Source organism: Hemibagrus wyckioides, linkage group LG06 (genome assembly GCF_019097595.1).
Source record: "Hemibagrus wyckioides isolate EC202008001 linkage group LG06, SWU_Hwy_1.0, whole genome shotgun sequence".
In the NCBI taxonomy this organism is placed as follows: Eukaryota; Metazoa; Chordata; class Actinopteri; order Siluriformes; family Bagridae; genus Hemibagrus; species Hemibagrus wyckioides.
Window position 1 is genome coordinate 17,433,404 of NC_080715.1, and position 24,847 is coordinate 17,458,250.

Here is a 24,847-nt window from a genome sequence, read left to right on the forward strand (position 1 = left end):
GGATAATTGGGTTAATGGTGTTTGTGTGTAAATCTTTGTGTGCATGTACATGTCCCCTGAACCACTTTTAATCATACTGATAGCAACCACAAAGCAGATTCTTATTCCTATTTACCCCATGTTGTTTTCCAGCTACACATTAGGAAGGAATTCTATAAGGATATATATAATACAGAAAACCTTTTTTGTAATATTGTGGCAGTAGATGTCTCAAATATAGCTCCTTGTCCATCTAAAGACAAGATAATTTCATTTTTTATCAAATTTACATACACATACACAGTATGACATAAAGTGAACTGCTTTTATCGACCGTTTATGTCTAAAAGAAATCAAGATAGAGTCAAAAAGAATTTAAAATAGAATTTAAAAATAAAATTAAAAAAGCAAAAAGAATAATCAGGAAATAAAATGCAATCTGCTCTACAATAAAGTGGGAGGCTATACAAGGTAAAATAAATAGACAAACTATGAGGACCATGAAGGATATTTTGTGCAGAAAGAGGTTTAGATAGTAAACTAGCAAACTGTGATTGTTTTCTCTCCTGCCAGCTACAAATAGATGGGAAAGGTCTTTGTTTGTTGAAACCCAAATCCCATTTGTGGCATATGAAATCCCACAGAGCCGTTAGAGTGAAACATGGCTGCATTCATCTCGGGTTGCTGTTTTTGTCGCGCTAAGAGGCGAGCTTTCATTGATGATCTTTGTTACATCCATTTGTTAACGTCCTGTTTCTCTCTAGACACTCTTATCTCAGTTTTCCAAAAAATATGGCCAACACTTCATCACATTTTTCTTCTTTAAAGCATATTTTTTCATCCGCTAGACCTCACTGGAAAACACAGAGGTCTAGCATTATGGCTTAAGGGATGATGACAAGGAACGAACAACCATACAGTCGGCTTTACAATCAAGCATTCAAAACATGACAGTGGTGTATATCACTCAGATCGAAAATACACAGTACAGAGGTTCATCTGGAATACACAAGGGTGTTGTGGTTTATTAAAAGCAAGCCTGCGGATACAAACTATGTAACTTAGTCTTACTGTGTCGTGTCTTTGACATCACAGAGAGCGGAACGTTGCTGTAATTACTCCTCATGTCCCCCTTTTCTTCATCTGAGCTCAGTAGTCTGTTTTTCTCTCTCCGTTATTGAGCCATATCTAATGTAGACGTTTTTAATTTTAAGAGTGAAAAACCTCACTAGCCTCTGTATCTGCTAGAGAATTAGCATTGGGCTAAGGAGACTCTGTTCTTGCCATCAGCACGTTATAGGAAGTTTTTGTGGGGTGGAAGTTCGAATTTATGCATTCTGTACCACAAATGAATGCACACAGTGATAAGCTGTTCTATTCAATATATGCATTGTGCTGACTTTTGCTCCTTGACTTATTAATATAACATGAATGTGTCAGCTGAGGTTAGGCTATTATATATTATATGGAGCAAATGTTACCTGCAGAATTGTCATGCAATTAAGGGTCTCTGTGACTCATCGGATTTGCCCATCTAGCTGGAACCCAAGACTGATAATAATAAGTAGTAGAGATCAAATAATGGTAAAAGAACAGGCATCACCTGAAGGAAACAGCACATTCACTTTTCTGCTCTCATTAAGGTGTAAAACAAAGGTGTACCCCGATGACCTGCCCAACACCAGCATTGTGATTGTTTTCCACAACGAGGCCTGGAGCACTCTCTTGCGTACTGTGCATAGCGTCATCAACCGCTCGCCGAAGCACCTGCTGGTGGAGATCTTACTGGTGGATGATGCCAGTGAAAGAGGTAATCTGAATTATATGAAATGATAAGGTGCATCTGAAATCACATATTTGTGCACCATTTTGTAGTATAGTGTTCACACAATGGAAATTCTGATAAGTGCACGTCATGTATCTGAATCATGCACTTATGCAATCGAAAAAATGTGGTGTATAATGTTGGACACTTCATACACTGAGCGGTCACAGCGTACGTAGCGGAAGAGGGGCGGGGCTACCAGGTTATGACGCTGGATGAGGAAAAAAATGTCAAGATCATAAATGTCAACAACAACTTGGATTTACAAGACCTCCATTTGAGACTATACAACCCTTTTAAAATTTATACGCTAGACAGTTGAGGACATAGGGTGTAGTGTAAGTGGACATTGTGTAGTACATCATTTGGGATAGCTTAAGTCACACTCCTGAGAATGGACATGCTTCACAATATGGTATATTTCCATGCCAACTTTAAGCTTTACTTTGTCTCACATTGTTTTTAGATTTTCTAAAAAAGAAGCTGGAGGACTATGTGAAGACACTGGAGGTACCGGTGCGGATCTTGAGGATGGAGCAGCGTTCCGGGCTGATCCGGGCGAGGCTGAGAGGAGCGGCTGCTACCAGAGGTCAGGTTATCACCTTCCTGGATGCTCACTGTGAATGCACTGTGGGCTGGTTGGAACCACTGCTCTCCCGCATTAAAGAAGACAGGTGAGTGCATCTAGAGAAAACACAGCAGGTTTTATAGGGTACAATGGCCAAGAGAAATTTGTCACAATTATAAATGAATACAATCTACTTAGAGTAGTTTTAAAAAAGTATGTGAGCCTTTGCATTGCATACATTCCTATGGGGAAAAACACATCCAACTGGGAAAACTGTTTATGCCGACTTCGATGTGGGAAATTCAAGTGGGACTTTTTGGAGCTTTCTGACAGCTCAATTTAGATCTATAAGTGAGGCTGTGGATGACACAAACATACCATTCATCTAATGCAATAACATCTTCAAAAGTTGAGTTTTTATGTAAGTTTGTAATGAAATGCCTCTGATATATTGCACCACCCACTTCAGTGCTCATCTCTCCTTAGATTTTAAGAAGTCACAAAGCTTTTATTGTCATTTCTACCATATATAGCTGACGCAGTACATAGTGAAATGAAACACCGTTCCTCCAGGACCCCAGTGCTACATAAAGAAATAGATCTACATAAGACAACCCAGAACTAAGGACTAAAAATTAGCCTTTTCAAAAAAGTGCACATGTGCATCCTTGTGCAAACAATGCAAAACAAGAGACAGTGCAAAGAGACAAAACGATACACTACAGGACAGATTCATAAAATAGCACTGATCAGTATACAGTCTGTGGGGTTCTGTGTGCTATTAAGGATGCTTAGTTTTAAGGATAAACTACAGCTATATTCTAATGCTAGTGAATGTTACACAGACACAATAAGTGCAATTATTATCCAATAAAAGTAGTTGACTGTCAACTTTTGGCTGCGTTCAGGTTAAAATAACTTGAAAGTTTCCCATTCTCTTGAATTTTTCCCGCCTGATGTGGATGAAGACTTTTTCAGTCATGAATTGCAGTCACATGTTCTAATTAATGAGCCAAGGTAATAGCTATGGGCTAGAGAGGTCACAGAATGTCAGAAAAAGATCTCTTCATGTGATGCCTTGAGCAAAACAAATTTTCAAAGACCTTAGCAATGGGATTGTAACAAGGCTTGAAGGAATAGAGGAAATTCAGTACTGTTGCTGCACTCTGTAGAAGTGGGTGTCCTGTAAAGTTCGCACCAAGAGCACAATGTGCAGTGCTGAAGGAGGTGGAAAAGCGGAACAGCAAAAGATCTGCAGAAATCTCTAGAACGTGTTAAAATCTCTGTTCATGTGACCATTCTAAGAAAAAGCCCTAATCAAGAATGCTGCACACCACAGAGGGAATTCTGCTCCATGTCTCACGTTTGACAATGCTTTCAGGATGGATAGGACGGAAACTGAACTATCGTCAGACATGTAGAAAGCTGAGTTTTGAGGAGAAAAGGCACTGCCCAGCAACACCAAAACCTTATCCAAGCTGTGAAGCATGATAGTGGTAGCATTATGGCTTAGGATTGGTTTGCTGCCTCTGTTCCTGGACACCTTGTGATCATCTGACCGAACAATGGATTCAAGACTGTATTAAGATCATTTAAAGGGGAATGTCAGGGTATTGATTTATCACCATTCAAAATTCGGATTATGTGACAAGAAAGTGAGCAAAACATATCAATAGAATAATTTAAAATGAAGTAAATGTGTGCTTTTGAATGGTCATGTCATCATTCAGAAGTTAACCCAATGGAAATACTGTGTTATGACCTGCAGAGGCCTGTGACTTTCCAGGAACATTGAAGAATTGTTTGAAACAGTTTTGCAGGATTAAAAGGTGTTTGCATGGTTGTGGGAAGTGGATTAAGTGGTTAAGGCAATGGACTACTGATCAGAAGGCTGTGAGTTTAAATCCCAGGACCACCAGGCAGCCGCTGCTGGACCCTAGAGCAAGGCCCTTAACCCTCAACTGCTCAGTTGTATAAAATGAGATAAATGTAAGCTGCTTTGGATAAGGGCATCTGCCCAATGTTATAAATGTGTTTATCTCTGGAGGTTGTTGCTGCTATGGGAGTTTACACTAAATACAAAAGTTCACATGGTTTCTCTAGGCTGGACTGTGAAAAAATGAACAATTTTGCAAGATGTGTTTGTCTGTTCTTATGATTTAGATGGAGATTGGTCCACATTTTGATTCATATAAGTGATTAATTCAGAATTCCCCAAATGGCTTAACAATGATTTAGTGCAACTGTAAATGGAGAAGCCATAAAGTTAAGAGCTTTTGTGTTCATGCTCTGTTTAAAGACTTAAACGCATTATTAATAGAGATTTATACAAGCAAAGACATGGGGTTGAGTTTGTCATTTTTTTCTCTCCCTTGTCTATGTATGTGAAATAAACGACAGTGTATAATCTGTAGCTCCGTTCCTGCTAATGGCTCATAGTAGAAGATAATGATTCTGCCCTAGTTTAGGTCAGTACATTTCAGATAATTTTAGCTTTTATTTGAAGTCTTGATGCCAATTTTCATTTCCATGCTCTAGTATTGGAGAGAGTTTCCTCTCTGTGCCTTTTACCATTTAACTGTATCAGACGTATGATTTTCTCCAAGTCTAATCCATTTCCCCATTAGAAAGTGTGATACGCTGTCTTTAAGTGCTCCACAGCGGTCTCCATTCCCTTCTTCATTGCATTTTTACACACCAAGGAAAGACTTGAATGCTGAGCACACAGCATGAGAATTACATTAAATGTGAATACCTTGTTATGTACCCTGCACTCAGGTAGTCTAATTTCTAACAGAACGTTCTGGAGGCCACATTTTCTATGTGTGAAAGAGAATAAAACAGTTTGACATTTCATTTTGGTAAATCACAAATATAAGACCAAGTCTGTTAGTTGGCAAAGAGGAGGTTCAATGTTTATGGCTCTGGACTACTGATGGGAAGATTATTAGCTTGAATCCTGGTGCATTCAAGCTTAAGCAATGGTCTTAACTCTGCAGTAGTAAGTGTTTTTTTTTTTTTAATAAAATCATCTGCTTAAAGAATAAATAGAAATGTTCTGTAATGTCGGGTGTGATGCTGTGGCTGCAGTATTGCAGATTGTGGGTATTTTTTGGGCCATGTAAAAAAGCAAGAAAGAAAATGAAACAACTCAGGACTAGGTGTGTAACACCACCTAACATAAGTTGATGTCATTGTAGGAAAGCTGTGGTCTGCCCCATCATTGATGTCATCAGTGATGAGACTTTTGAGTACATGGCGGGTTCGGACATGACATACGGAGGCTTTAACTGGAAGCTGAACTTCAGGTGGTACCCTGTTCCTCAGAGAGAGATGGACAGACGCAAAGGAGATCGCACCTTACCCGTCAGGTGAGTAGTGAACCCGTGAGCTTTGCCCACACCAGGTTCTCTTACTACTCTCATCACTAATGTAGATGATGTACTTTCCTCAGTAGAACATTTCTAGTGCTATCTTTGGTTCAGAAGTGTCAAACACATGAGAACACTGAGAGAGCTGACATCACTGCAACAGCAGTTTGTCATGTTGATCATCAGCTAATCTCAGTACAAGGCAGCTGCTGCAGTAGCTCCTAAAATTAGTTTATTTGAAGTTATAGAACAATGACTCATGAAATGCTATTTTGACTTCTCTACAGAAAGAGGTGGAGCTGATGTCCAATCCAAAAATAGATTTCTTCTGTCTTAGCAGAGAAATAAGACTCCTGATTTTCTTTTACCAAGTTATTTATCAAGTTATTTTCTACTATGAAGAGAGGTAGAAAGATCTGGCTGGAGAATATCCACTGATATAAAGTCTCAGAAATAAACCTCACCCTAACCCCAAATTAATACAAATAAATTCTGTCTGTCTTCAGGGTAGAATGTGCCAGATTTGCAAATACATATTCCCTGACAGTAAGACTGTGATGGTGTATTGTGATGGTGAGCTAAGATTATGTTCCTCAAAACACTCGAGCTTGTTCAAGCTTGATTACTTTAACTGACATGATTGCACAGTGTGATTTAGAAATTGAATAGTTCAGCCAGTTAATAGCGAAGGAGGACTCTAATAGTGAAGGTTTATTTTTATACTCCAAAGCATTTAAGCACATCTCATCCTCACTGTGCTCTTAGCTTTCAGGTAATTTACTCATTTGAGTGATTAATGAAGGTGGAGGACGGCTGGAAGGAACAGTGAGTCACAGGCTGCAGGAAGGTTGAGTGTTTTCACTAATGGCGAGTCCAACCTTTCTCATGTAGCTGTCCATTTCTGCCCTTTTTTTCTGACAGACAGTTCGCCCTTTCAACCTCTTACTTCTCAGGAAATGTGTGTTCTTTTCCTACCTGTCTTTTTGAGACAGGTCTTTCTAATTGCTCATATTTTGGTACATGTCTGCCTGAAGCACATTGATGCTCCGGACAAATAAGGAATCAAGTTAACAAACGAAAGAGGAATTTTCAAAAAGCAATTTAGCCTCAGCTAATGCAATAGCTCATTAGAGCTGCAATAATTTTACTATTGTAACATCATTTAAAAGCCTGAAAGAGAATAGACACATTTTCATTTGTAAGCGATGGGGAGAAGTGATATGAATAGCACGCTATGATTAGCCTTTCGGTGCTTTGGCTTTTAGCTCATATTTCATGTGGCACCTTGGGGAGTCGCTTTCTCTTCTCCACCATCTGTAATCACTGCAAATCTTCTCCATTTCAAGACAAAGTGCTCCCTTGCTTGAAGTGGATGGAAACACGGCACTGAGCCAGAGGCTTTCCTCTGAGAAATTAGTCAGACCCTATTAAAGGCTTTTAAATGGGAAACCTGGAAAATCATCTGCAATTAGCTTTTTTTTAATCATTCAGACAGGCAATAGCTAGATTCCTATCCGAATCTTTTGGGATACAATGCTGCCAATAAAAAGGCTTTTTATAGCAAAGTAATGTGTGTTTATATTACATTGATTGATTCTGTTTAAAGATGAATGATTTCCTTGCGTGTGTTCGCGTCTTAGGACTCCCACCATGGCTGGCGGTTTGTTTTCCATTGACCGAACCTATTTTGAGGAGATTGGCACCTATGATCCTGGGATGGACATATGGGGAGGAGAGAACTTAGAAATATCTTTCAGGGTATGCCCCCTATTACATGCTTGATGGTAGTGTACACTATTATTACTGTTAATAAGTCACCATGAGTGACAGCTTATGACTGTGAAATTGACTCTGCGAGCCAAATTCTATTACACTGCCATCGCACTGATAAAGCTCTGAGCTTGTCGCTTATAATGAAGTATGATTTAATCAGGATAGCAGTGGTAATTATTGTTTTATAGTACTGGTAATCACTAATCATTTGCGACTGTGCTGTGTAGATCTGGCAGTGCGGCGGCTCTCTGGAGATCGTCACATGTTCCCACGTAGGCCATGTGTTTCGAAAGGCAACGCCTTACAGTTTCCCTGGAGGTACTGGCCAAGTGATCAACAAGAACAACAGACGACTGGCTGAAGTCTGGATGGATGAATTCAAAGACTTCTTTTACATCATATCACCAGGTAACCCATGGCTTTTCATTGGGTAATAATAATAGCTAACAAATACGCTGCACCCTGTGAAATTTCCTGTCTCTTGCCTTTTGCTTGCTTATATTCGAGCGCTGCGTTGTGTTATCTAAATAGCATGGCTGACTAATTTGCATCTGTTGAAGTGCTCTGGAGGAAGAGGATAATTATGTTAGTCTTTTTACTTCCTCAACCAATGCAAATCTGCATCATGAGGCTCCAGTCTGTTTGGTGTTTTCGATTAGCATCCATGTTGATGTTTCTCTTTTATATCAATAACCATTTTTAAGCACAATGGGTATGTGGTTTGTTTAGGTGATCTATGTAGCTTTTTGGTGTAATATTTATTCTGTCACTTTCATATGCAGACCACGAAAAGAAGACCATACTGTAAGACCAAAAATGGCTGTAGTTTAGTGACTGTAAAACAGTGCTATGGATAAAACAGTGCTATGGATCCTTTGTTTCAGTTTATTTTATTATATGCATTTATATGAATGTGGCTCATTTGCCCAGAGACTAGCTATAGGATTAGAGACATTAAGTCAGAAAGGGAAGCGCTTATACAGATTTCTTAAAATTGATTTATCTCCCTGCTCTGATTATTGAGGACATGGCTTGTACAGAAAATAAGAAAAATATCGAAAACAGTAACAGAATGTTTAGATGTTTATTCTCCTTGATTCAAAACAGATGTACTGTACTATGCAGAATGAATGCTGTAAAGTGAGGACGCTTTTGAAAGTAAGACTGATTTATAATAGTTTCAATCAATTAACAACATACCAACCGTCTATACACAACAAGGATTTTAATCAATTTTTTTTTTTTACAGAACGCAGTAGGTATGTTGTTCCAATATTTTGGAGAACTGACCACAGCTCCTCTGGGCATGTAGGCTGCTTCTGTCTCTTCATGTAATCCCACACTGACTCGAAGATGTTGAGATCAGGGCTCTAGTTTCTTCTTAGGACTCCTTGTTCTTTTATCTTTTGCAGAAGAAGAAGTTCTTTTGACTTTGGTTGTATGCTTGGGGTTGTTGTCATGCTGCAGAATACATTCGTGACCACCTTCGTGCTTCACTTTCCTGCATGATAGACAGAGGAAGAAGCCTTTATTACAGTACAGGGGATTTTTTTCTTCGCAAACCCTAGCTTTGAAAGCTGGCATCAGAGCACAGTATAAGTATCTACTTATACTTCCCTGCACTGAGAAGACCATTAATTATTAATTCTGACCAAATCCCCCTTTTTTAAAAAAATAAAATAAATAAAAATCTTTACATTTGGCAGACGCTCTTATCCAGAGTGACTTAAAGAAGTGCATTGAAGTCTCTATCAATGAATACATCAATACAAGTTCTCTAGGTCACAGACTATGAGTCTAAAATGTCTGTTAAAAGGTAATAGAGCAAGATAAGCACACAGATTTTTTTTAAATATAAGTGCTAGTGTAAGTGCTTTAGAATGAGGAAGGTCATTATGTCAGGTAGGTAGACATTGTCAGTGACTCAGCTGGATGTCTAGGGGAAGTTCATTCTACCACCTAGAACAGAGAAGACTTCAAAACAACTTCATTTGCACAAATACAGCCTCGCAAGGATCCTCAAATATGCCTCATTGTTGCCTGTAGACAGCTCTCCAGCTCTTTGTTCGGCGTACAAACTGTCTTCTGTTCGCATTTTTATCTTATTAGGCCAGAGCACCTGCTACCATTGTTCAGCACCCCAGTTCTTGTGCTTTGGTGCATAGCTGATTCATTTGGCCCTATTTCCATATCATTGCTAGGGCTTTTTGGCTGCAAGTCTTCCACTTCTGATCAAACTTCTCTGGACTGTAGATGAGTGCATCAGGGTCTCACTGGTTTCTGCCAGGTCTTAGCTGCGCATTTTCATCAAGACCTCTTCTGGTCTTATTTATAGACAATAATGCTAATGCTGCAGAATTAATATTTTCGTTCCATTCAGTAAACCTGTTAGCTGATAACCCTTTGTAAATAAGATATTTATGCTGCTAGACATTCATAAATTTTAGTGGAATGCCCCTGACCTACACAGCAACCTTTTTATAAGCCAGTGCAGTTAGTATGACTCGGTGGTTCTGTGGCTGTGAGCTGATGTAGCACATCTTTGTGTTGGCCTTGATAAATTGGAGTACTTTATCAGCTAAGCCTCCCACAGTGTCCCTCTAGTGTTTTTTTTTGTTACTCAGCATGTTTCAGTAGCACATCAGCCCAAATATTTTCGCTTAAATACCGCACCCATCAATCACAGAAAGATCTGCTGACACGGACCTTTCAGGGACCTGCAGGATGTCACCCAGCTGCTGTATCTGCCATCTTTTATTCATTCCCACTTTTGTACAGCGTGTCACTCAACATTCAAAGAATCGTTCTGCTCTGCTGCTCTCATATTCATGAGCAGTGCACTTCCTGTTCCCACGAGACATGCGGGTAACGCAGTTGTCCAATAATCAGCTCGTGCTGCATTGTTTTGTAAAGCAACTAATGTGATTTCTTTATGATTGCTGCGTCTTCTGCCGCTACTGCAGCCGAGCAAGGAGGTGTTTAGGGTATGCTGAGAGTGAAGTGTGGTATCGCTGGTGGTCTAAGAAAGGATGGAAAGGAATGTGGGCTGGTGAGAGGAGGAGGGATTACTGTAAATGTATCCCTTCGGAGGAGTCCTCTGTGCAGATATGATAAATGAGCTTCTAGGTTGAGGGCAGCAGGAAAGTCCTTTGTGGCATAGCCAGTGTAGAGTTACAGCTGTTGCAGAAAGAACAGAAGAGAGTTAGTGAGATGTTGGCAGGTTGTCATCTTGAATAATAGACAAATCTATTTGAAGCAGCCTGACAGAAATCTCAGGTTATAAAAATAGAATAAGTCTTGTTATAAAATCTTAGAGAATACGAAGCAAGCGCCACGCTCATATAAGGATAAGTCTTATATGAGGTCTTAGAGAATATGAAGGAAGCGCCATACGTTACTTTAAGAAGCAAAGCATGGCTGAAAAGTGCGCTGTGTAGTTACATGATGTCAAACATCAGGCAGAGATGTTCTTGTCTAGGAAAAGTAGTCTAGAGTAGCCAAGACTTGTGGAAGGTCTGGACTGCATAGCAGTTTTTTATTGGCCATGGACCACCTAAGAGGGAGTCTGTCTGATGTGAGGCAACCAATCACAGTTCGCTTTGTTTATGTTTAGGGTCATGAAAATGTAAAGTTCCCTACAAAATCAGACCGATCTTTTTTTTTTTTTTAAAGTAAATTGTACAAATGAATTTAAGTAAGTTGTGCAAATTAATGAGTGTATACCGTGAAAATACCAGCATTTGACAGTTGTGAACACCTCAGCTTCCTTCATCTGTGAAGGAAGTAGAGCATCACAACGGCTTTGTTTCCAGTCAGACCATTAAAAAACGTGACACATACGTCTCCCGGAAATCCTGTAGAATCAGATGATGACTTTGAAACTCTTGAAGTGTTTCCAATTTTGTGTACCATATGCTTCAGACATTCAGCCAATGGTTCGTGGGCGTGATGTCTGAGGGTGAGACTAAGGAAATGTAAACAACTATAACAATCGATAGACACTGCCTTAAACTATTAAAAATACAGCTTATGTTTTGAGTTATTCATCATAAGCTAGGTCAGAACTACCATGCTGCAGCCCATGCAGTTTACTCAGAGCTTGCAGTCCAGGTGGCTCTGAGCTGCTGGTGCATCTGCGTGGCTAATTGCTTCCTGTGAACTGTAGATCCATTGCCCTGCAGTGAAATGCCTCCATTTAACTACTCTAGCTTGTGCCTTCCACCTTTCAGAAGTAGACAATGAACGGTAAATAAATCTAATACATGTTTACAGTTTTGTTATTATAATATTACTACATTAAACCTTTAGTTTCAAAGTGAGTCTTATTCCTTGATGAAATATTGCATTATTGTTTTGCTTATCTTGTGGAATTAGAAAGGAAATCCATGGTTTCCCCAGCTGTGTAGCAAGGTCAGGGAAATGTGAAATATATCTAACATGATATGTCTAATTTCATCAGCCGACCAGCCCAGCTGGCAAAAATCAATACAAAAATCAGAATTGCTTTCGATTATAAGCATAAAAGTGGAATCCAGAAGCAAAGCAAGAGGAAAGAGGAGGAAGCTTAAGCACAAGCAGCATTAGATGCATTTTTACATCTGATCCCTGGTAATCTATTATAACTAGGTTAGTAAAGACTGATTATTGATATCATTCGATATTTTATAGCTGAATGATACATCATATTGATCTTACTGTCTTGTTCTTGCATATGTAACTACCACTATTTGCTCAGCAAGGTCACTCATTGCTCAATTAGGACTAGTATTATAACAGTGCATTTTCAAATGCCTTGTAAATTTTGTAGTCAGATAGGTTAGTAATATTGTGTTCCTAGCTTCAGCCAATTTCATTGATGCTAGGTGCATTTCTGTGCCAGCTAAAGTAAGATCACAGTGTTCCAGTGATAAAATGCACTGTGCAGCGGGTGCAAATGCCATTATTTGTGTCTGGTTGAATAACTTGTTGCTTAGTAGCCATGCTTGTTTGTGCTTTGATTTAATGGTGTTGGGTCATGTGTAAGCAGATGTAGACAGAACTTCTGCTCATAACAAGGCTAGCATGTCACTGAAATATTTAGAATGTAGAAGTACAAATAATTTTTTTTGGAAAGGTAGTGCACAAAGATTTTAAGCGATGAGAGAGCTTTGAGTCTTAGAGTACAAGGAATATGGTACTGAATCTCCCCCTAGTGGTTAAGGGAAACTAGTGCATTTTTGAAGAGTGAATAAACTGGATTATTTGTTAGGCATCTCAAATAAAAAAAAATATTAAAAATCTTATCTAGGAGCAGAAATAACTGCATTAATTCAGACGCAGAACATAACTGTCGATTGTCTATGGACATGAACTAAGAGGATCTAAAAAGATCATCGCTTCAGTTACATCACAGTGCTGTTGAATTCTCAAATCTGATTGGCCAGATGGCATTACATAATATTGATACCACATCAGAAAATGTTGATAGGTTTTCTATAACAGCAGCTCTGACATTTGTTTGTACTGTAATTGAAGTCACAGGCTTAAATGTATACTCATTCTAATGCTAATATAATAATCATCACATCATTTCGCAAAATGCGAAGGAACACTACATAATATCGATTACCTAAGATCTTCCAAATATTGGAGAAATTGAATCGATGATTAAAATGATCAATGATGCATGCATTCCAACTTTTTAGCTAATATCATTGCTGTTTTAGATCTTTAGAGTAAATTCTTCAGCATACCCAGATACAAACTAACTCTCTCTCTCTCACACACACACACACACACATTGTATAATATCTTGTATTTATGTTGTTTTTGTATTTGTGCAGGTGTGGTGCGAGTGGACTACGGAGACGTATCTGCTCGCAAGGCACTGAGAGAAGCTCTGCAGTGTAAACCTTTCTCCTGGTATCTGGAGAACATCTACCCTGACTCACAGATACCCCGCAGATACTACTCACTTGGAGAGGTATACAGCATTCTGTTCTCTGTTTCTTTATTCCAGTATTCCAGTATTCCAGTATTAGGCCTTGATGGTTCATATTTTATAATACTTTTTTTAATATTGTGAAGAATGAGGCCCTCTTTCATCTATAGACCTACACAAACATCACCACATTGTTTGCAAAGTCAAGGCACATATTGTGAATGGCAATGCCTTCAGCTGCCAGACAGCTCAACTGATCATTTGTCTCCTTTTTATTGCATCACCCCAGAAAAGCGCAGTGTAGAAAATGGCATCTCACCACAGTAGACTGATAGAAATGTCATCTGTCACACAAATTGTGGTCTGTAAGGCAGGTAGTTTGTCATCTTCCAGATTACGGGGGTGCAAAACTGCATGTCACCTGGTTTCATACCAAACAGTGCTGAAAAGCATCATCTTCACTGTGTTGCCATGTAAATGATTGAGTCAACATGGTGCAAACTGCAGGGCATCCAATAATGGATTTTTTTTTAAATTAAAAGTGTGTTGTTTTTGAGCCAGAACACTTTTTTGTAATATTTGGTAAAGTTCTCCTCATATTCTGGTAGCCATCAATAAAGATCTGCTCAGAGATGAAACCTGTAAATGTGGGGGAAAAGAAATTGATGTGGAGCTTCAGATTTAGTCAGTCGGGACAGTGAGACATCTCTATTTGTCATGCTTGTAATTTAGAAAACTTCCTACTTTCAAAACTTATAAACCACTGTGATGTGCTAGATTTACCTTTATTGTTAAAAAAAAAATGTAGCAGATGTAAACAGACATTCCCTCACCAGCTTCTAATCTAACGTTAATAAGACAAAAATATTCAGCTTGTCATGTTACTGAGAAACCAGAAAGCATGAGTCAACTGTCCTGAAGACTCTCCCGTAAACAAAAGCTTACCTACTAAATATTAAATAAGCATCTCCTCGCAAAAAGCTTCATCAAAGCTTCATCTTTCTTTGTTAAATTCTATCCTTTCTCTTTGTACAATTTTTCTTATTCTTTCTTTTTTCTTTGTTAAATAGTTTTTTCTATCCTTTTTCTTTGTTAAATATTTTTATTCTGTCCTTTTTCTTTGTTAAATATTTTTATTCTATCCTTTTTCTTTGTTAAATAGTTTTATTCTATCCTTTTTCTTTGTTAAATATTTTTATTCTATCCTTTTTCTTTGTTAAATAGTTTTATTCTATCCTTTTTCTTTGTTAAATAGTTTTATTCTATCCTTTTTTGTCATTATATAGGTTTATTCTGTCCTTTTTCTTTGTTCAGTGTTTTTATTCTATCCTTTTTCTTTGTTAAATATTTTTATTCTATCCTTTTTCTTTGTTAAATAGTTTTATTCTATCCTTTTTTGTCGTTATATAGATTTATTCTATCCTTTTCGTCGTTAAATATTTTTTCCCTGCTTTCCCACTATTATTATCCATAGTTCAATTTCAAATTCAAATTTTATTGGTCACATACGAAATCATACACAGTGCGACATGTAGTGAAATGCTTTTTACGACTGTCTTACATAAAAAAGAAAGAGTAAAAAAAGTGTGGACATGAAAAATAGGGGATATAGTTAAGAATATTTAGGGAAAAGTAGGGAAAATTAAATGGTAGAAGTCACAAACGAAAATAACTTGAAAGTCGAATGTCAGATATGCATATGCAAATATATGTCTATGTGTGTGTATATATATATATATATATATATATATATATATATATATATATATATATATATATATATATATATATATATATATATATATATATATAGATAGATAGATAGATGTAGATATATATGTATATAATATATATATATATATATATATATAAACATTACATATACTTTATATATATATATATATTTATATGGTGTGTATATATATATATATATATATATATATATATATATATATATGTATATGTAGTATCAATATAGCAGTAAATATTATAAATAATGAGAAATAAAATAAAAATAATAATAATAAAAATAGTAACAAAATAGTAATATAATATATAATGTATACAAATATAAAACTGCTTTATAAAACTAAATATAAAAAACAAATATAAAAACAAAAATATAATACACTAATATAATACAGTACAATATAGTGTATATATATATATGTGAAAAATAAAACGATATAAATAAATATGTGTAGACTCTATAATATTTAGAAGATACAGTATATGCATATATGTAGATAAAATGGTCAAATTTGAAATGGTGTAGTAAATGAATACAGTATGTACAGTGTGCATATGTAAGATAAATATATAAATATATATGTAGATGTATATATAAGGCAAATATAAATGTCCAATTGAACAGGGAGTAAAGTGTCAGTGTGCACTCAAGGATGTACAGAAAAGATGTACAGTGAGAGTGTTATTGTGTGTACGGAGTAGTGCAGTGTACAAAGTAGTGCAATTTTTGCATGTGCAACAATCAGCTGAGGTAGAATGTCATGTCGTGTGGGGGTAAGTCCAGAAAGTCCAGATTCTAGGTGTACTGGTTGAGGGCCTGAATGGCCTGCGGGAAGAAGCTCCTCCTCATTCTCTCTGTGTTCGCCTTCAAGGAACGTAAACGTTTCCCTGACCTCAACAGAGAGAAGAGTCCATTGTTGGGATGGCTGAGGTCCTTCCTGGCTTTGGTCCAGCACCGCTTGCTGTATATGGTGTCCAGGTCAGGAAGCTCGGTGCGGATGGTACGCTCGGCTGATTGCACCACCCTCTGGAGAGCTTGCCTGTCCTGTTTGGTGTTGTTCCCAAACCAGGCTGTGATGCTTCCCATCAGGATGCTCTCAATGGTGCAGGTGTAGAATGTCTTTAGCACCTTTGAGGGTAGTTTAAAGTCCTTCAGGCGTCTGAGATGATAAAGATGCTGCCGGGCCTTCTTCACCAGGGTGTTAACGTGACAGGACCATGACAGGTCCTGCGTGATGTAAACACTTAGGTACCGGAAACTGTCCACTCTCTCCACTGGGGTCCCGTCGATAGTGAGGGGCTGGTAATTCCTCTCCTGCTTTGTGCTAAAGTCCACTATCAGCTCCTTAGTCTTGCTGATGTTCAGGAGGAGACTGTTGACCTGGCACCATGTCTCCAGGTTTTTAATCTCCTCTAGGTAGGCCATCTCGTCGTTATTGGAGATCAGACCCACCACCACAGTATCGTCCACAAACTTCACGATGTTGGTGGAGCTGGAAGTGGCCACACAGTCAAAGGTGTACAGTGAGTACAGCAGGGGGCTCAGAACACAACCCTGGGGGGCACCAGTGCTGAGGGTGAGTGAGGGTGAGACATGGTCGCCCACCCGTACTGCCTGAGGTCTGTCTCGCAGGAAGTTGGAGATCCATCGACACATGTTGCAGTCCATGAATGAAGCTTCTATAGAAAAGATATATTAGATACATATTAGATTGTTCACATTAATATAAACATCTAGAAATCCTTTGGATTACAGAAGGCACTATTATCAAATTGATGCTGCTGCAGAAATTTAATCATTATCCTCTGATTTAAGCATTCGACAGCACTTATAACTGTCCAATAAAGCTTTCTCCTCATCTGACCCTGTGTGATCATGGTGGCATTTATTGTGCTGTTAACAAGTTGACACTGATGATAAATGGACATGAGTAACAAGACTGTATGAACCAGGGAGAGGGCGCAGAGTGACACATGCCACTGATAGGGCACTGATGGGGAGTGTCTGAGAGAGGTGTGTGATTGCCAGCTGATGGGCCATGGGGTGATGAGTGGCTAATGGCTCTGAGTCTGAGCTTTCAGAAAGTTGAACGTATCAACTCAGTGAACTACTACATCAGGCTTACATTAGATCACATTCAAGACAAAAGAATACCCGTCTCGGCCCACTCAGTATGCAGAAAGCTGAACGAGAATTTATAAAGTGCAGTCTCTTGGAAACAAAATAACACGGATCAGTATTTGCCATTTGATTCTCACCACCCAGTGGACCACAGAGCACCACACCACTGGGTCGAACGTGCCAGCTCTGAGCTTAAGGGCAAGGAGTGCAACCATCTGAGAATTTTAGATTATTTAAATGATCTTTCTATGTAGTAAAGTTTCTCCACTCAGTGGCGCAATCTCTGCAATGCTCACAGGCATTTTCAGTTCTAGAAACCCGGACTGCTATCTACTTGAATTTGAGAAAGAAATGGATTGACAAGTTGCATTTTAAACATGTTTAATTAATCATTTTTCAGGTTGCTCACATGTACATTTCTTTGTAACTAACAGGGTAAATCGTGCAACATGACATGCTTCAGTATAAGAAAGAATCTGAGACACCTTCTAACCAATATGTTAAGCTACAATTAATGCGATCCTCTCTTTTTACTGAGAGGTGGGACTTGTGATATGTAGCTAACATATATATATATATAGCAATGAACTGTTTTCGACTCATGACTCACACATACAGTGACTGGCAGTGACAAAGCAACCAGAGACCATTTATTTTTAATAAAAACTGGTGACTTCTGGCAACATGAGAAACAGCAACATTTTGCTACTAGAAGCAGGCATATCCAGTGATGCCACAAAGGTGAGAAGAGCTTAACTTGGAATATTTGGAACAACTTGATGCAGCTACTATTAATGGGAGTGAAGACAGTAGAGAGCACCTGATCCTTTATCCCATATGATAGGATGCATAAATACACTGGTGAATTTTATATACAAACACCTACAGAATACTTGAATTTAGCAGGAAGAAAACAAACAAACAAAAAAATTCATTGCCCAGTGTTCCCAGGATAGACTTCAGATCCAGTGTTATACTGACCATGATAAAAGTGTTATAAGGTTAATATCTGGTTTATTACTGTTGCAGGAATAAATAAACCATCATCTGATGAATCTGTAGTAACACAGGCTACGCAGTTGACCCAAGAGCTATAGTTGAGAGAGAAACCTGATTAAAATCCTCTGTTATATACAGCCATGAATGCAGCAGAACTTGGCAGCATCTTGCAACAAAGTGAGTTATGAGTATTTATCTTGGCGTTAATATGTAATACCTTTGGCAAGAGACATATTTTAGTATATCTCATCTCAGAGTAAAGCTGTTAAAGAGCACACGTGTTAGTTCTAAGCTCAGGTTCAGCTCTATTAAGCTAATAGTCTCCAGGGAGTAAGGGACGGCTGCCAGCTTGAGCTGATGATTTATAATGGGCTTCTTAGCCAGTGTGAGATTCTGTTTGGACACATTGTGTATGTACTTGTGTGATATAGATGTTATGCTGAGGCTTGATAATTTGCAGTAAAGCTTGCCCGTTACACCTCCGCTGCTGGTTTAGCTTCCTTACAGCTCTTCAGTTCTACAAACTTTATTCCACTTTTCATGCAGACACATTAGGTTTTATGTTATTTAATTATAAACGACATTCCTGACTACTTAATGTGTTACGGTGGCATTATAAATAGACTCTGCTGGAATGAATAGCATATATCTAAATAGATAGCAGACTTGTTTATTATCACAATCATTAAGGTAGAGCTTCAAACAATCCGCAGTCCGTGATCGTCAGTGATTTGTGTCACTCAGCCAGCCTCATAGCTCTGCAGATGAAGTGTATACTATGAATGAGCTATAATTACTTGTTTCAGTGTTGTTTAATTATGTTGCCAGGCACATGGGCAAATCAAGGCCATGTGTTATTAATTACAAGAGCAGGAAATGATTGCTGCAGACTTGTTGGAGACTGAGTGACAGCACGACCTGCAATGACTTATTCATTCGTTTCAGGATCTTTCTTTCTCAGCTCCTTAACAAGACTGAACGTGGCATCGGGAACAATTTCAGCTCTCAGAAATGAGACGGCTCAATTTTTAACTCTTAACAGTAGCAGGGTTAGGTACTGTCAGTTCTCACACTCTCCAATTTGTTCACATTGCTCCTGTCGCACTGTTCAAGTCTGAAAGCAGTGGTGTACAATCATGAGTAAAGTTACACCATGAAATCTGTTTGAAATCTCATGCAGGGAGTTTTTTGTGATAACTGTGTCAACATAGAGAACTGTGTATAATATACATGAAACTTCTTTAGAAGTTCTTCTTCCATGTATAGGGCTTTCAGGACACACAAATATACAACATGTATGAGATACATCATTCACTTATCTCTGGCTTAATTTGTATGTACTGTCTTGTTTTAAACTTTTGTTTTAAGTGGGTAAATAGACTGGGCTTGTAATCAGTCTAGTTCATATAGTTTGGTTTGTGGCTTTCAATAAAAAATATATATTTAAAACGAATTTTTCAATTGCATTGTTTCCTTATGGCATGCATTACATTCTTCCAGGTATTGGATCAGATCTCTGACCTTTTCCCCCCCAAATATTAGTTAATGCTCTAAGTATGTTTGTAATGTGCTTGTTAGGGCAGGATATGACCAAAAGTTTGTGAACACCTGATCATCTTATCCAGATCTACATTCTGAATGACCCAATCGAAAAAGATTTATTCCCTGTATTGTTACAATAACCTCCACTGGTGCACAGTTGGCATTCCAGTTCATCCTAAAGATGAATGTTCAGTGGGGTTAGGTCAGGGCTTTATGCAGGACACTCCAGGTTTATACTTCAGCCTTGGCAAACCATGTCTTCATGGAGATTGCTTTGTGAACAAGGCCCTTAGTTCCAGTGAATTTGGGGAGGACACAAACCTTTGGCCATATAGTGTATATGTGTTGGGCTTTAACACAGCTTACAATAGAATATAGTCTATAACATTAAAGTATTCAGTGATAACTTTATAATTCCAAGGTATTAAGTTGTTGATTTTAAAAACAGAAATATGTGCAGCTTTGTAATATGATTTGTGACTGGAGTTCTATAGTGTCCTTTACCTATATGCTTAATACTCTTGGTCTTGCTTCATCCACAGATTAGAAACGTGGAGACCAACCAGTGTGTGGACAACATGGGAAGGAAAGAGAATGAGAAAGTCGGCTTCTTTAACTGCCACGGCATGGGTGGGAACCAGGTGAGAGAACGCTAACTCTCTTTCAGAACTGTTTTTCAGAGCCTGATTCATTCTACACCAGAGAATGTGATAAGTGTAATAACGTGTGTGTGTGTGTAGGTGTTTTCCTACACAGCAGACAAAGAAATCCGGACTGATGACCTGTGTCTCGACGTGTCTCGTCTGAATGGCCCCGTCATCATGCTGAAGTGCCACCACATGAAAGGCAACCAGATGTTTGAGTATGATGCTGAGGTACGTTTTCGACAGTAAGATTTAAATACGCATTTCCTCAGTGATGTACCATATAGACATTGATTTCAAACAAGTGCATTTAAGGATAGTTTTTACCACCAGATGGTGCCACAAACCATACATTTTACCCTGTATCTCAAGTCCATTGACTACATACCAGGATCTACGAGTTACTTAAAGCATCCTTATTCTTGTTGCTTAGTATGTTGGCAAGTGGGAATATGATTTTCAGGTAAGACAAGCTGTTTTCCTGGATGTTGTGTTAGTTTCAGTATTGTGTCGGTATTCCAGAGTGCTGTATTCGTTTTGAGCAGATTAGAATGTGGCATGCATTTAAGATGTCTTTGTGAACTGGGTTTATTAATTCTTTATACTGAAATAGCAAAATTTAATCATAGCAAAATAAGAAGAACATAACTTTACAACAAAATCCATGTGTAGATGGCCAACAGGAAATGTCCATGCTAATAGAATTTAACTGCATTCTGGAGATATGTTTGGAATTATAAGAAATGACCTGAGTGTATAAGCTTATTTTACACAGTTTTGACAGAATTTCCTGTAAAGAGGTTGAACATAATAACGAAGTGTATCATGTAATTTGCATACATTATATGCAGACTTAAAAGAAATACAGTTTTAGCACTGCCAACACACTTCTCCCAGTGCTTTGATTATTGAATGACCTGTTGATCAATACAGCAATACAAACTCCTCTGCTTTTTGTTTACTTTCGTTTCACAAGATGGAGGTTCATGAGTTTCCAGGTTAAAGCTCATCTAAATAAAGTCAGCACAAGCAAACAGTTTTTCTTCCAGGCAAATTTGATTCAGGTTTGAACGACCACAGCAATACCCGGAAAAGTACAGTTTCTATGCGTCTTAAAGCAAAATGGGTTAAAGTTGTATGGTTAAGCCATCGCACCTCTGCATTATCTGTGCATTTCTAATTATAATGCAGCGTAATGCATTACAGAAACTGCAACCCGGTTGTATTTAAAGTGTATTTCTTCTACATAGCTAGAAGTCCTGGTTGTCATCTAATTAACGGTAAATGGCCCTATACTAAATAGAAACAGCAAGGATATAAAAACATATTGTGATGGTATCTGTACTCATAACATGTGAGTAAAATCATATTGATTGAATGATCTACTTTTGGAAGTATTAAGGCATGTCATAAGAAAGAGGACATCACCATGAGAGACCTATTTTAGCCAGAGACAGCATTGTCTGCAGAGAATTAGGCAATGGTGTTGGCCCTATCCATGTGTCCAATTGTTTTTCACCTCCAAATGATTTAGTCCTCCTCACCAAGTCTACTGAAAGCCCCTGTAGACCAGTTTATTTATATATTGGCCTAGACTGCTGAAAAATCATTTTGATGAGTAATTTATGCGGCATAAAATATTCACTGGTTTGGGTTTTGAGAAATGTCACAGTCTGTCAATGCAGCCCATCTTTAAACTATTTTTAAAAGCTGTTGCTGACTCCAAAATTCCAGATCATGAAAGTTTAATAGGTTGTTTTTTCTTTTTTTTGCTGAACATTTCACCGTCGGTAAACCAGGTTTTCACATATACCAGCTGATGACAGAGGGAGTCGATGGCAAGCTTAAAAATAGCTGTTTAGTTATTCATACATCACATTAATTTTTCATTCTGACGATTCTGCCAATATCGCCTGTAATTTGGGGAAAATGGTAGAGACTGTATTACAGTGCAAGGCCTGCAGTTTGTTCTCTTATAGTATATCCATACATCTTTCCCTTCACTTATCGTCTCTCACTCAGCCTTTTAGGTTTGTATTAATGACACGGTATTTTCAGGACATCGCAGAACAGAAAAAAATGGCTTCTTTTAATCTTGCCACAAGTATTTGCATTGTGTTATGAAATAGTGTTAAGGCAGTGTTGTGCTCTAGACTAGATCCTGGTGTGTCCGTGTTGTGCTGTATACCATTCATGCTCATTTGTGCTGCTCTGTGTGGTGTGTAATGGTGGCCATCAGAAGGGCACGTTCCTGCACATTATCACACAGTCATGCCTCACCATCAGTCGGCTGGAGGATGGGACGTACGGCCCGACGGTGGAGTACTGTGACGATAGTCTGCTTCAGTCTTGGGTCCTCAGGAACTACAGCACACTGGAGGTGGTTAGAAAGGTCTACTACAGCGCCACTGATTACTTTCTGTAACAGGCGAGTCCAGATCACAGCAGGTTAGTCCTGGAAGGTTTAGTGGCCCAGTCCTCTGTACTCAACCTTTAGTCAGACATTAGAAACTCTCCTCAGTGAGTGCTATGTTCAGCCTCTAACTCTGGGCATGACTCATCCTAGCTTATATATATATACATTTATTACAGTTTCTATCTTTTCACCAGTTTATTAATATATTAGTTCATATTAGTTAATTGCTAATACATGCTATGAATAAATAACCAGCAATTTGTCCTTTCAAATTGTCAGCAATTTTTGGACTGCTGGATATTAGGGAGTAACCTTAATCGCCTCACAGTTTGTTATTCCAATAAAAAAAATGTGTTCTGTAATGAACAACATTTAATAAAAACAGAAGACATAGCAAAGCAAATGCGCCTCTATCCAATTCTCCATCAAAGATTCTCTCTGGAGAAAAATAATACAATATTAAGTAAGGAATAAAACACAGCAGGACATGTATAGGAAAATAATCTTGGTGTATTGGTGTGATCCCATTATCACCCTAAAGTTTATTGTATTCATATTACAGTACATCTGAATTTTTTTCTTCCTCTTATAGAACAGCAGTTTGCTAACTTTAATAATTTATTATTTATTAAAGGATCTTTTATTTGTTTAAAGTTACAATTGATTGTTCGTCAATTGTTCGTCAAAGATACAAGTTAGTTCCTAATGTTCCCTAGGTTATACTGTAACACCAGACTCTTTTTGAATTAGAACACAAAACAGGCAACAGAGAAACCTTAAAGCCGTCTGTCCTGACCACTTTCCCAGGACGGAAAACTTTAAAAGAACACCTCTGACTTTTATAAAGCTGTGATGCTCTAGACTCCTTCTAACAGTACTAAATGCATGTCTCTTCACAGAAAACCTGTCAGTGATCATTTTAATGGGTTTATGTGGATCTTGCACCATACAAGTTCCCATGAACTCAGTCGCTACTACAGATGTGACAGTATATAAGACTGAGCAGTGACAGTACTGATTAAAACCTCACAGCTGTCATTACTGTCACAGCTGCTATTAAAATGACCAGAAAAAGAGCCATTATCCACAGTGTCCACAAATTCTAACGTTGTTTTTTAGGTGTTTAGGAGATCAGCTCCCCTTAGAAAATGAGGTTAATCTTTATGGGAAAAAATTGATGATGAAAAGTTTTGTCTTGTCTGTAGTTAATGGCATACCGTATTAGCTGAAACAAGTGCCTTATTGATTATATTATGTGCAACTCAACAAACAGAGGTATGATGAAGAAGGGCCGTATTTGAGGACTGGGCCTGTTTACACACTTAGATGTTTTAACGTAGATTAGCTTGATGTTGGTTTTGATCACGTAGGTAGAAATGTAGATGTGTTTGCTAGTTTTAGTGAGTATTTGTTTCTGTATGTGAACCAAAGGCATGTCTTGTCAGGTCCAGAAGAATGAAGATTCTCAGCGCTCGTATTCAAGACAGATTCCAGAGTGTTTAGGATCTATTACTGCTGATCATTTTAGTGGTATATGAGAGGCCAGGAGCTCACCCAAAGCAATAACAGACATCAAAAGCACTGCAGTACACACACCACCATCACCAGGACCTTTTCAGCACCACTGCATCAAATTAAATCTTATTTGACATTTATGTTCTTTACATAAATATTTTATATTTATATGAAAATTTGGTAGTCACTGCTTCACTTTACATATGCCAGCCCTCACCAAGGGAGAGCAGAGGAGGCAATGTTATTCCATAATACGACCTGATTATCTGTGCACAGAGCTCTGAAATAGGTTTGTCTTTGTTTGCGAGTTCTTTTGAAGTGATCGCTTATTGTGAAAGGCCTCTTTCATGGCCCTGGCCTTTCAGAGAGCATGGCTGCATCAGAGCACTCACAGACAGCCATGCCACAGCTGTGCTCAGCACAA

General features: G+C 38.2%; 1 protein-coding gene across 1 annotated transcript in view; it reads left to right on the plus strand.

Annotated features, from left to right (window-relative positions):
- galnt13 (UDP-N-acetyl-alpha-D-galactosamine:polypeptide N-acetylgalactosaminyltransferase 13) overlaps positions 1-24,847 on the plus strand; it is a 45,882-nt gene that overhangs the window by 13,000 nt on the left and 8,035 nt on the right. Inside the window, exons 5-12 of the mRNA XM_058393729.1 lie at positions 1,623-1,789; positions 2,271-2,478; positions 5,573-5,743; positions 7,384-7,501; positions 7,744-7,924; positions 13,339-13,478; positions 20,391-20,489; positions 20,589-20,723. Of these exons, the coding sequence (XP_058249712.1) occupies positions 1,623-1,789; positions 2,271-2,478; positions 5,573-5,743; positions 7,384-7,501; positions 7,744-7,924; positions 13,339-13,478; positions 20,391-20,489; positions 20,589-20,723 (1,219 nt within the window). The remainder of the gene's footprint in view (positions 1-1,622; positions 1,790-2,270; positions 2,479-5,572; positions 5,744-7,383; positions 7,502-7,743; positions 7,925-13,338; positions 13,479-20,390; positions 20,490-20,588; positions 20,724-24,847) is intronic.